A 13475-nucleotide genomic window follows, 5' to 3' on the forward strand; every position below is an offset into this window, starting at 1 on the left:
TTTCTACTACTGACTACAGTCCTTGCGGTGATTTCTGAAAATTAAGAATCGCCATAGCCTGCCATGGTTCAGACCTAGCTAAGCTGTCTTAAAAAACAAAGGTTTCAGAACATTTCAGTCTTGGTCCAGTGACACAAACCCATTGTCACCATTCCTCACAATGCGACCTAAACTGAATTTCTTTTGAGTTATGAGCAAACATAGGTGAGAAGATCAGAAAAACAGCCAACTAAAGTCAGGAAGGTCCACGCCATAAATTAGGTCAGACCTACCGGGACACCGGGGTGTCTTGTGGGCCACGGCTGTGCCACTGATGGGCCTCCCGTTGGGCGTCACACACCAACAGTATCCGGTGTAGCTGTGACACTGGACCTGAGGAAACGACAGACAGGGGTCACCAGGTGCAGCGCCTCGCTGTTGACAAAGTCCACTCTGCCTTCCACAGCATCGTTTCCAGCAAAGGTCTTAAGATGCCCAGTGCTTCCTAAGTCGCTACCCTGAACACTCAGTGAAAGAAAGTGTGATAACCTGGAACACGAGAGTTTAGCGATAAAAGCCACCCGAGGCACTCTTACTGAATGCTAGTGTGGGCTGGCACCTTAACCGTTGAGTGTCTAGTCTTTGCTACCTTGGAGATGGAGCCCAAGCCCTCATCTTACAAATGGGGAAACTGAGGCCCCAAGGAGTCGAGAGACTTGTTCAGTGTCTCCCAGTTGGTCCAGGCAGAATCGAGGCAAACAGGTTGGCATCTGGCTGCTGGTGAGACGCTCTTTCCATCTCACCCCCTGGGTCACCCCAGTGTCTATCCTGCCACCAGCTCCCTCCACACCAACTAGTCAGAGTGGACGTTTCCTGCAGCTCCAACCTCTCTGCATTTCTCTCTCTTTCCTCAGTCTTTCACAGGTCAAATGATTGTTGTAAAAATACAGAAAATTCACATTGTTGTTGGATGGTTTATAGCAGATCTTGTTTTGTTTTTCTATGAAAAGCTATGATAGTTAGCATTGTATTTCAGGAAACTTTTTCCTTAATGAGGGATAATTGTATTGACCGTAATAATATTGACACACTCAACATAGAGAATTGGGTTATTTATTTGACGTTGTTGGTCAAAGGAAAGTCAGAAACTTGAGGTGTCTCAGCATCTCATGTCTGAACCCCGGGAGCTCCCTGCTGGCGCTAACGCTCTATGACTTTCAGTGTGTGCTCCACTATAATCAAAATTAAACTAAAATTAGATTCTCAGCAATGAGCCAGGTTAGCACGGTCCAATTCATCTCACTGAGGAAGCTGTCCCATGCCAACCCACACGGTAACAAAGGTAAACAGCATAGCAATGACATAAATACCTGCCCCAAGGAAGGAGTGAATAAATTCACTTACACCCCTATTTATGAACCTGAGCTTTGCTAGGAATCAACTTCTAAAATGTAAAGAATGATTTTTCCCATGAACACCCCTTTTGTCTCCTCCTGGATCAAGCTTTGCCATCCTCGTTGGCGCCTCCCCCGATCGCCCGGGTGCAGAGGCTCCCAGACTGAGTTTGTAACCTGACTGTAGGTGCCGTCATCCTTGCATTCCGGAATGAACACTTGCTGGAACTCCTTCCGGGCCTGCTCCTGGGTGTACTTCCTCTCGGCCACACACCTGGACACGTCTGCAGGAAAGAACAGGGCAGAGGTACCAGTTATGCAATGGGAAGATGCAAATGCATGAGTCACAAGGAGCACAGAGGCTGAAGAGGCTGGAGGGGCTCCTCTGGCAGAAGGCCAGACCTCGGGCTTCCCATTGCATCCCAACCCCAGGAAAGGCTTGTGTGGTAAGCAGAGGGAGGATCTTCTCTACACTTAACGAGCAGGGAAGCTCAGGCTCAGAAAGGGTTACTGGGCTTATCCTGGTGAAACACACAGACTTCATGGAAATGAAGACACACCAGCTGTAATCCAGCCAGTACAGACAGACTGTCTTCTGGTCCAAGGACGTCCATCTGAGCACACCGGGTCCAGTCCACATGCCAAGTGGGGGCTGGGTCTAGAAGCCACGGTTAAAATCAGACCAAACACTGTGGCCCAGAGGGAGGGAGCACTGGGGCACCTCAGAGGGCATGTGACATTCTGGCCCACCGCTGGGGGCCCCGGGGACCTGTCCAATCTGAAGACCATGGCACCCTCTTTTCTCTGTATCTTTATTCCCTATGATCTCAGAGTGATACTAAACTCCCGCGTCTTCCAACTTCAAATAGAGAGTCTGACAATAAATCAGATAAAAAGGATCAAATATCCTTAGCCCTCCTCCCATTCTGTCCCAAATTTTCAAATATTCATGTTCAAATTAGTACAGGAGGATAATTCCATATAAGGCATGATGTCCCTCCTGCTCCTGAGGAAGATATCCTGTGAGACTCAATAGACTAGTAAAAAAGTAAAAAGTCTAAAAACACTCAGGCATATCTCATCTCCCTCTGGATGGCAGGAATTAATTGATGCAGAACTAAACCCAGTCATCAAGATGCGTGTGTACCAGGAGCACAGCAATGACCTGCAAGGATGCAACGCGCCCCTGGAGGTGTGGCTCACCTTCCTCATCCTCTCCCTGCGCAATCCCGCTGGACCATGAGATTGGGGAACCAGAAAGGATATGCATACCTGATGCTCGTTTCAGACTTCCAGGAAAAGGAGTGAAATGTATGAGACGACCATTAACAAGGGCCTATCTTTTCGTGACCCCAGGCTCACCGAACACACTCTAAGGAGTCTGGCAACCACCATTCGAGAAGAATGCCAGAAAGTCTGCCACCCCGGGCCTCACGCCCTAGGACACCACCGCAAGGACGTGTTTCATTTCTTTGGCCCATCCTCCGATGTAGGTCGTTGGAATTTTAAAACTTGAAAAAAATGGCTTTCCCCATTTTTCTTAAGTGTTTCCAGATTGAAATAACAAGTTGTCTAGATCTTAAACGCTCTCTGAACTCTGAGAGATACTCCTTCAAACGTGTCCACTGCCCAGCGTCGTTAGATGGTGACTTTTTGATTGCCTGGTAGTGAAAGCTGCTGGCTGGGACAAAATGCCATCTGGGCACCCACTCCAGGACACTGGGCCACTGGCGATAGCTCTGGTGGTGTCGTGGTGCTGAATGTGGACTCTGCCACTGGAAATCCGAACTGGGACTTCTGTGCAGCCATGGGCGGTAGACTGGATCCTGTGTAGGACCTGTGCATTGGAGGAAACTCTCTGATCCAGGCTCCGTGCCTCACGTCTTGATCTACGTGTTGGCCTGGCCAGCCAGCGCTCAGCCACATGTGGTTTTAATGCAATCTGTGTTTTAGCGGAGGAGAAATCACTGCTTTGCTGGACTTCTGTCCTCGTTTTTTTTAAGTCTAACCTGTGATTTGACTGTCTAAAAGGAAAAGTGACCTGGGTTCCAGCTTGCGAGGTCTCTGCTGGGGTACACATGGGGCTACAAATTATTTCTAGTATTTGAACAGTCGTAGAACATGCCAAAAAAGCATACCTTTTCCAGACAACTCATGGGCTTCTTTCCTGGCTTGGAGACCTTTGAAAGACTTGGAATTTGCCACTGGGCAGATGGTTCTCAAATTTGCAGCTCTTGAGTTCAATAGAACATTAAATTTCAAATTTATATCTGGCATGTTGCTGACTATTTAGTCCTAGGAAACAGTTAAGACTCTGCAGTCTGAAATGGCAGGGCTTGTGTCAACCATGCTTCAGAAATAAGCCTGTAAGCACTTTAAATAAAAGTGCTGTTCACCTCATACCACCTGCTTGTTACTCCTAAATCCAGATATTCCCAATCAGGTACCAGGTCTCCACTATTGAGGAGCACCTGAACAGGAGCCGACTAAGTCAAATCTATTGAAAGACACAGAAACATTAGGGAATTGCTCCCAAAATTAGCCCCATCTCTCTTGGGTGGTCTTTATTTCTTTCTTTATTTTATTGTGGTAAGAACACTTCTTAACATGAGATCTACCATCTTAGCACATTTTTGCATGCACAATACTCTATTGTTGACTATATGTGCTGTGTCACACAGCAGAGCGCTAGAATGGATGCATCTTGTACAGCTGAAACCCTGCCTGTGTCCTTAACGTCACGTCGAACCGTTACACGGTTAATGAACACACACTGCGGCGAAGTTGCATGCCCCTCTTTATAGAAATCAAAATAGTAAGCACAGCCTCAAAATTATATTATTCCCAAATTTCCAACTTTTCCATCACTTCTGAAACAACAGAAGAGAGAGGTTCAACACTCTCCCCGGGAAGCTGTATTTACAGGGGATAAATTTCTACCCTCGTTGTATTTTTACGCTTGACACTTCTTGTGGTTCCATTAAAAATTAAGCAGGTCCTTAATTCAGTGGTTTTGTTGAGACTTTATTCTGGACAGTTTAATTTTAACCGTTTGAAAATTAAATCCTCAAAACATGAGGGCAATAATGTTTTTCATTGTGGTACAACTAGACAAAACAGAAAAACCACCATTTTGCCTTGTAAAGTGTATAATTCAGTGGCATTCAGTACATCCACAATGTTGTGTAACCACCACTTCTATCTCATTCCAAAACATTCTCTTTACTCCAAAAGGTACCCTCGTGCCCAGTGAGATGCCACACCCATTTCCCCCCTCCTCCAAACCTGGCAACCACTGATCTGCGCTTTGTCCTCAAGGATTTGCCTATTTTGGACATTTCATATAAGTGGAATCATAAAATATGTGGTTTTTCGTGACTGGATTCTTTCAACCAGCATGTTTTCAAGGTTCATCCATGTTGTAGCGTGTGTTGGTGCTTCACTCCTTGTGATGGCTGAATCACGTTCCACTGTATGGATGGACCACAATGCGTTTATCCTTCCTTCTGTTGGTGGACATCTGGGTTGTTTCTACCTTCTGGCTGTTGTGAATAACGCTGCTATGGGCACTCATGTACAAGTTTTTGTTTGAGCTTCTGCTTCCAAAGTCTTTTGGATATACACCTCGGAGTAGAATTTCTGGGTCATGTGATAATTCTGTGCTTGACTTATAGAGAAACCACCAAACTGTTTTCCACAGCTTTCCAAGCTGAACCACTTTACAATCCTGCCAAAAGTGGACAAGGCTTCCATTTATTGCCATCCCCACCAATATTTATTTTCTGTCTTTTTCATTTGTAATTGTTATAGCCATCCCAGGGGATATGAGGTGTTATCTCAGAACTTTTTGGCTCGCAGAAATTTTTAAACTATGGTCAATTTTTACATCATAGGAAAATCCATCTTAACTGAAAATTATAAGAATAATCTTGTAATAAAATCAAATTGTTAATTTAATCTTCTAATAAAAGACTTTAATCACTTTTTACTAGACAAAAGAAAAACTCTGATGGAAATTTGGTTATATATTTTTAGAAACTTTTTGTTCATATCTGAAACAGCAGGGACTTTGTAAATAAAGAATTTCTTCATTGCACTTAGCAAGGCCTTGCTAACAACAGATTTTAATAGAAAATTTTGATAAGCTGTTGGTTAATAATAATGAGTTTTGTAAGTAATTTACGCACCAATTTATTTACCTAGTTGTTAAGTGTTTTCTTTCAATGGCAAAGTAAAATAGATTCTTTTTCCAATGGGATCATAAAATTGTTTACACATCAAAAAGATACATTAGTCACAGAAACTATCAAAAGGCAATGCTTGCTATAAACTTGAAATAAACAACATTTTATAGTGGTTATTTCTTTTCCTTTTTTTTTTTGCTGAGGAAGTTTCACCCTGAGCTAACATCTATTGCCAGTCTTCCTCTTTTTGTATGTGGGCTGCCGGGACAGCACGGGTACCAGCGAGTGGTGTAGGTCCACACCCGGGAATCGAACCCAAGCCACCAAAGCAGATCGAGCTGAACTTAACCACTAGGCCACCAGGGCTGGCCCTGTAGTAATTATTACTAATGATGGTTTTCATTTAAACAGGAAGCCAATAATTTCCTACTTTGCTAAAATCACTTAAAACAGGCTTGAGCAATAATTGGAAGAGACAGCTTTCTCAACATTTTATGCAGAAATTTCGGAGAGCAGCAGTGGAAAGGAGCTGAGAAAGCTTGATCAGAACAAGGTCACGAAATGGTGATGTGGACAGGTGATCCTCCACTTGACAGACCATAAGCCTGGAGAATTCTTCTGCTGGGGACTCCTGTCCAACACACCACAGGATGAAATGGACATGCTAACTAGAAACAAGTGAATCCAGTTTTCATTTAACTCTTCCTTTGTCCGTCTTGCGAGATGCATTAGCTTACACAAGGGATGGTCATTCTATGCCACCCAACGGCTTCTTCTTGAGGCAGAAACTCTTGGGAATATGGAATCACTTTAGAGTCACATTTATATAACGTAGAACGAAAGGTTAGACTGGGTATTTTTCTGGTCGACAGACCCACTGGCTCTGCATCTGGAATGGCAGTTAAGTGGTTGTGATTTTGAGCGTGGTGGTGTCAACTCTCTGGGGTCCAGACAGTTTCCACTAGCGTATTCTCGTGGTCCAGCATGTGGCCTGGCGTTAGAACAGTCTGAGCTGGACGAGGGAACGCAACCAGGCCAAGGAAGTATGCTCTCCTGTGGGAGTGGCCACAGACACGGTAGCCCTGTGAGTGGCATGCCTTTTATTTTTATATTTATTGGCATCCAAAAGTCGTAATATTTTACCCACCCATAATTTTGAAGACTCTAAGAAAAATTAAGAATTCTATGCTGAAATGCTCTTTGGCATAAATAGGATATTCTTTCCCTTCTTAATATAGATGGGTGCACTGTGATAAAAGACCAGCAGGACCCCAAGTGAGGCACTCCACCTCCCGATCTGCAGCCGGCCAGCTAAGGCAGCCCTATGGCAAGTCTGTCAAAAGCGTCCCTTGGCTATAACATTTTAGAGCTAGAAGAGAAAAGGACCTGGGTTTTCATTTTAAATAAGTATTATCATTTTAAATGCATAAAGTCAGAAACAAATTATAATAGGAAAACCCGGAATACGGAATTGGGGTTACCAAGTCATAAAGGAAAAAAATAAGAACAACTGTAAACTATTGCAAGAATATATTCAAGTATTCAGACAGCCTTTACAACATTTATCTAGGAAACGCCTGGTCATAACCGTCTCTCTGATAGCTGAGAACCACTATTGTCAATACATCAGAATAGGTCACTGTGTGAGTGGTCACCAATCCTTGGTTATGAAGTTTGACTATCACCTTCTGGGGCAGAGACTGAGGCTGTGCTGTCGTTCTCCCCAGCTCTCCGGATGAACTAATGCTTTGAGACTATGGGCCTTGCTAAAACAAACAGAGAAAAGATGTTTTGTTTCACATAACATTCCAAAAATGTTCTCTTGTGTTTCTGATCAAGGCTTGAACCGGAGAGCCTCTCATTGTGTCTACTTTCATCTATAAAGAAGGACATTTCTAAACATCAGACCTATTAGAACACCATAAAAGAGTCAAGGTAAACATGATGTGGTTAGGGTTTATGCAGGGGACACACGCAGATATGGTTAAAAAGTCCTAGGACACCACCATGCTTAACGGTTATTGCAGATAACGTGTCTGCAGGAAGAAAGAAGTCTAACTTAGACAGGGCCTGGAGCAGAGCAAAGACCTGGCCTAAAAGACTCGACAGAAAAGAGAGAGAGAGACACACACATACATGCATGCACACACACACACATGCAACCACACACATGCACACACACATCCATGACTGTGTGCACACATATAAGCTTGCGCGCACATGCATACACGCATGCATACAGAGATACACATGCACATACATGCATGCACACACAGAGATACACATGCATGCATACATACACATATGTAAGCACATACTCAGAGATATACACATGACACACATACACACACACACACATACCACAGCCTGCATAGACTTCTTTCATGGAAATACCTGTTTCATTGAAGAAAATGATAACAGGCTAACAACCGATTTATAGTCCCAGAACTACACTCTAGTGCTAGGTGCCACTTTTGTGGGTTCGCCGTGCCTCCAGGTAAAGCTGAACTGGAACACCTTGATTGTTCAGCTTTTCTCAAAGGCAACATCATGGGGAGCTTAAGGAAAATGACAAGCGATGGAGCTTCCAGCCTGTTTCTTGGCTCCTCAAGTATAAGCCAAGGCTTGTTAGGAGCATATTTTTATGATCAGAAAAATCTTCAAATAGAAAGAATTCTCAGTGTTCATCTGATCCCACTACTCTATTTTAGAGATGAGAAGACGGGCGCAGATGTGTGGCCCCCAGTCTGGTGGGTTCGAGAAACTGGCAGGTGCCTCCTGGTCTGGTCTGGCGCTCCTTGCACTGGTTCTGACATTCTTGAACTTGAGCGGGCATCACTCACCCGGAAGCTTGTCAAGCGCAGACCCTGGACCTCTCCCTGCCTGACCCTGATCAGGCCGTGCTGGGGCTCTGGCGTGCTTCTGTTCTGAGCGCCTGCGTGGAGAACCATGCAGCCTGTGCCCCTTCTTCAGGCCCCAGAGGGAAGTAGAGAGGCATCATGATTGTCATCAACGAGCACAAAAAGCTGCCACGAGGTCGCACGACGGTTAGGATTGCTGGGTTTTATATCACATTTTTTAATAAAATTAAAATAGAAATACACAGAAGATACTGAGATGGAGCTACTGTGCCAGACAGGACACAAGGCCTGTTGATGCCGTCTGTGGGTTCCACTGAATTTTCAGAAATGCATGTGCATAGGGGCTTCTTCCTGTGGATCTGACAGAGTGCATACCGAGCCCAGCATCACCCAGACGCACCCCCACAGGCGGTCCTTGGATCACAGGGTCCCAGGAGGGGGGCGCTGCCACTGAGGGCTGCACCTGGTCCTCATCTCCCCTGACATCGCTGTGACATCGCTGTTCCTCAGGGTGGAGGGTCCCCTGGTGGGCACTCGGCAACTAGAGGACATTTGGGAAGGAGTGACCCCCAATGACTGCACTGCCACCATCAAGACCTAGCCGGTCACCAGGGCTCTGCAGAGCTACAGACAACTCCACACGCAGCCACCACGGGGTCCTGGGGAAACGGGCTTTCTCAGGGCAGTGGAAAGGCGAATGCTTTGTTGTGTCAGCCCGGACTCGGACGGAAGGCCCCGTAAGTAAACATAAGGTGTCTCTACCAATAACTGCTCCACGTGTATCGCTCTGGTCGTTCTCACAGGGAAAGAATAAAGGCTCTAGAAACTCTTCATAACAATAACAGTAATAATAATTCATTTATCCATGTTGTGGCGACGCAATCTGCTTCCACAGCGATATTGCTAGTTCCTGCATATCATGTCTTAATATCTGCTGGATGCTGCTCTGACTCACAGAGAGCTCCTGAGCATGGCTCAGGCGGTCACTCTGCAGTCACGATCGCGACAATGACCATGGGACGCTGACCACAAGCAAGGATGCAACGCATGTCAGGAAGCACTTTGTAGCAATGTTCCTTTCCTTACAAATTGGTCCATTATAAAGCTCTGGGTCTCAGAAATCTCCAAGGAATTTGCTTTTGTCAGATATCGTTATAATTTTGTTTCCAGAAATCTCAAAATAGTTCCAAGGTCTCCTGGCATTTGATTTTTTTTTTTTTGCCTTTTTTATTCAATGCCAGAAATTTTGTTGAAAAGAAAGACAGCCCCAATGGTCTCAGATCAAAAGAAAAATATTGATGTGTTTGCTGAGTTCTGAAAACACAAAGTCCACAAATTTCTAAGAAACTATGAGAAGAATCTACCACTGCAACTCTATTCAAGGTCAAGGGTGAACTCATAATATGAAACGCGTAAAACATTTTCATCCAACTTAATTAAATAAGGACTAAAATATTTTAATTGTTGTTTCCAAATGAGTATGTCCAACAGAGACAGGCCTATGGAGCTGTCACCCATCAGCTATGCGAAATGCCCTCAAAATATGCAGCTTGGCATTTTCCAAGTTGATGCTGCGATACACCAGCCAATCTCAACACCAGGGATAATTTGGGGAAAAATCTGGATGGTTATTTCTCTTACTTGAAGTGATGTCAGGGTCCCTTCCAGCTCCCTCTCCCACAATCACAGAAGAAACTCAACTTGGGTGCGTTGTAGAATTTGCAATATTTGTGCTCTCAGAGAACAGAGGAACGGAGCAGCACGATTTGCCTGGGGGCATCCAGGCACCTGTCTCTGGGACCCCTCAGTACCAGGGCTCACTATGACCCCCTGCTGTTCACCGTGAACCATTTCTGCCGCACTTGGTGCCCTGGGGAGGCTGGGGGCGGGGGGGGCGTTCCATGCTAGACATCGAGGGACAGGGTTGGTCAGCAACTGGCAAAGTAAACCAGCCTGTGTGAAGGAGCCCATCCCTGAGATGAGGTCCTACTCCCTCCACGAGCCAGGATTCAGGCGGCAGTCTGCTTCTGTAGGATAACTCCGACTGGAATTAAAGACTGGAAACCCCTTTGCAGGGCAATCCCCAGGGTGAAAGAGACTCAAATTACCAGCAAAATGAGGGCTGACAGCAGAGGCTTCAGACTCCCACCCTTGCACCCCAAATCGGGCATAGCAGAGGTGCACGATGCCCGGTTATGTTGAAATACGGTGTACGGCAGCAAATATAAGTAACTTTAATATTTACTCCCCTTGGCAGCTGAAGCACCAAATAAACGATTTTGAAGCCCACAGGTATCTGTGCATTCATTTTACTTTAGTCCTTTTGATTTAAATTAAACTTGCTTTTGAGAGGTTAAGTTTTATCTTGACCTACTTCTCTCTTATCACATATTTTGTGTCACAGATTTACGGTATGAAATTTGTTCAGTGAAGTGAGCGAGCATCCCCACCAAGGGAATTATCCAGAAAAATTAGGCGGGATCCAAAAATAAATAAGCCGACAAGGATATTAGCAAAAAAAAAAAAAAGGACATCCATGTTTAATTCAAATTTATCCTTGCTGTCCAAAAGCAATGCAACGCTGGCCTGCAGGTGAGCATGGTGGAGCCCCAAAGTAAAGGCTCAGGAGAGGACCTTCAGCAGCTGCGGGACACAGGCCTCCAGCATTGGCTTCCCCCCCAGAGAGATGGGCCTGGACCGGGCCTTTGGTCTCAGTGCTGTCAATCGGCCAGAGAGGCCCAGCTAGGGCATGGCTAGCACAGAGACTTAATCTGATGGCTTCTTCACGGCCCTCCAACAGAACACTGGATCAGGGTTAGCTAAAGGATCATGGCCAGAAAAAGGAAGGTAGAACTCAAACTTAGCCACCACTTCCACAGCACTTGTTTTCACAAGCCACATCAGCACAGGCCATTGCTTCTAGAAGCTTCTCTAAAGAGCAGATCACCTGACATTTGAGTTTATTCTCAAATGGCTTTCTCGCTTCTCAGCACAGAGAACTGAGGTGTAACTACAGTCAAGGCAGAAAGCCACATCCTGTCTCAAATTGATGTCTTCCGGACACTCACCAGACACAGAATGGAGGGGAAGAGGATCCCTCCCACGGATGCTCCTCTTTGATGCCACTTCTCCACAACCCGGGACCGCACCGTTTCCGTGCCAAAGCACACTGCAAGTCGTGTCCATCCCCAGACAACTGTCCAGACACCCTGTCCTTCCTGGTAAACGGTGCGAGAACTCGGAGAGTAGAGTTGTCTGTGGTTGACAAGCAAACTGTGGAGCAGGGCACACGGTTCCTGATGGGCACACATCCTTGGGTTTGAAAATTGCTTTTTAAGTGAGTATTTGATCTCCAAATACCTGGGCTGACCCCGTCTTTGTTGAATCCGCAGTATATTAGGTCCGGAAAGTTCTGCAGCTTGTGGCCTCTGTGATGGGGGTGCCGCCGGGCATCGGATGAGCCAGGGAGACCCCCTCTGCCCACTGGCCTTGTGCAGTGCAACCTGTCCCGCCTCTGTAGGACCCAGGATACACATGAAAGGACCGCCTGAGGAGAGCTACATGGTGGCAGCATCTCAAGCCCTCTGGAAATTCTCCCACGGGCCATTTTAGAGCAGCAAGGAAGCTGGTTCCCAGGCTATATGATGCTCTCGTGAAATAAAGGCTCTGACAGGTCCCTGAGTGCTTGTGCGCTGGGGTTGAAGCCCATGCAGAGGGAAGGCCTGAGAGCTCATCTGATGGAGAACAGAAGCCATTCATTCTCCTTCAGGTGCCTCTTCAAAGAGTCATCCAACAAGAGGAAAGTGTTAATTTACTAAATCTATTAATACCAAGTAACATAGGAGAATCTACTGAAAAAGATTAGGTGGATGCTAATCAATCATATAATTTTAGAATCATCTAAAATGAAGCTAACTCAAGGAATATCAATTGTCCACTGGAACAAACTAAGATTGTGTGTGTATGTGTGTTTGTATTCCCATTAAATGAATCTGAGATTTTTCATTCAAGTTTTCTCCAAGGAAATTACAAATAGCATACTGTTTACTAAAACCTAAAAGACCACTGAGAAAACAGCTACAAGGACTAAATAATGATCTAGAAGTATGGAACTTCGGGTAGATGAGATTTGATAAATTATTTTCTGCCATTTTCTATGGATGGCAATGGATATTTAGGGAAAAAAAATAATTTTTTGCTTACTAAAGTCTGTTTTAAAGGTATGTTCTGTCTTCCCCCATCAACCCAAAGAAAGCCAGAGCAAATATTCTTTAGTTAGCCAAATAATCCAGCTTGCTGCTTCTAAATGCAAAGTTTCAATATGTTTTTCATTGTAGATAGTTCATATAAGTGTGTTTAATTCAATGAATTAATTCCAAATGCAGCTAACTTGAATTATCTTCATCTTTACTTCTATGGAAATTTTCTACAGAAAGATAGTTCGTTTCTGTTTTTTAACATTTTTTAGACTATTTTCCCTACTAAAGTAAAATTTAATTTGTGAAGCACATTGGTTTTGTCCAAGAAAAACTGTAGTTTCTTACTTTTAATGCGTCTTCCAAGATACCATTATTTTCTGTTTGGGCCAGAGGAAGAAGTAAACTCTTTCTATAGATTTAGTTCCCAAGTACTCACGTCTGCTCGAGGATGATCAGTGGGCATCGCTCCCGTCACAGACCAGCTCTTCCATTGGATGAGAGCTCCCTCAGGTCAGGGGGACCTGGAGAGCTGGTGAAATGCATGTTCTAAGCCCCATTCTCTGAGACTGATTTTGAGGTCTAGGGTGGGTCCCAAGAACTGGTCCCTCTAAGCTGATGCTGATACAGCCGGTCCTGGGACCACATGTTGAGTCACTCAGCCACACCTGGCCTGGGAAGCTCACTTGAGCATCTTTAAGCCTCAGTTTTGGGATTCAAGTATGATACACTCACTTCAGTATCTTTATTTAAAGTACGAATCAAATACTTTGTTGCATTTTTTTTCCTTGTAAACTCAATAGCACATTGAAATTGAATTAAAATTACTTTTCCATTTGCCAATAGCTGATTCCTTCACTT

At 44.8% G+C, this 13475-nt stretch overlaps 1 protein-coding gene across 4 annotated transcripts in view; it reads right to left on the reverse strand.

The window, feature by feature from the left end:
* Positions 1-13475, reverse strand: part of SMOC2 (SPARC related modular calcium binding 2) — a 172551-nt gene that overhangs the window by 112386 nt on the left and 46690 nt on the right. For all 4 annotated transcript variants that reach the window (XM_023633139.2, XM_023633140.2, XM_070256347.1 and 1 more), the window contains exons 3-4: positions 1551-1657; positions 273-372 (exon numbers count right to left, since the gene is read on the reverse strand). In XM_023633139.2, coding sequence (XP_023488907.1) covers positions 273-372; positions 1551-1657 — 207 coding nt within the window. The remainder of the gene's footprint in view (positions 1-272; positions 373-1550; positions 1658-13475) is intronic.

This window comes from Equus caballus, chromosome 31 (genome assembly GCF_041296265.1).
Source record: "Equus caballus isolate H_3958 breed thoroughbred chromosome 31, TB-T2T, whole genome shotgun sequence".
Lineage (NCBI taxonomy): Eukaryota > Metazoa > Chordata > Mammalia > Perissodactyla > Equidae > Equus > Equus caballus.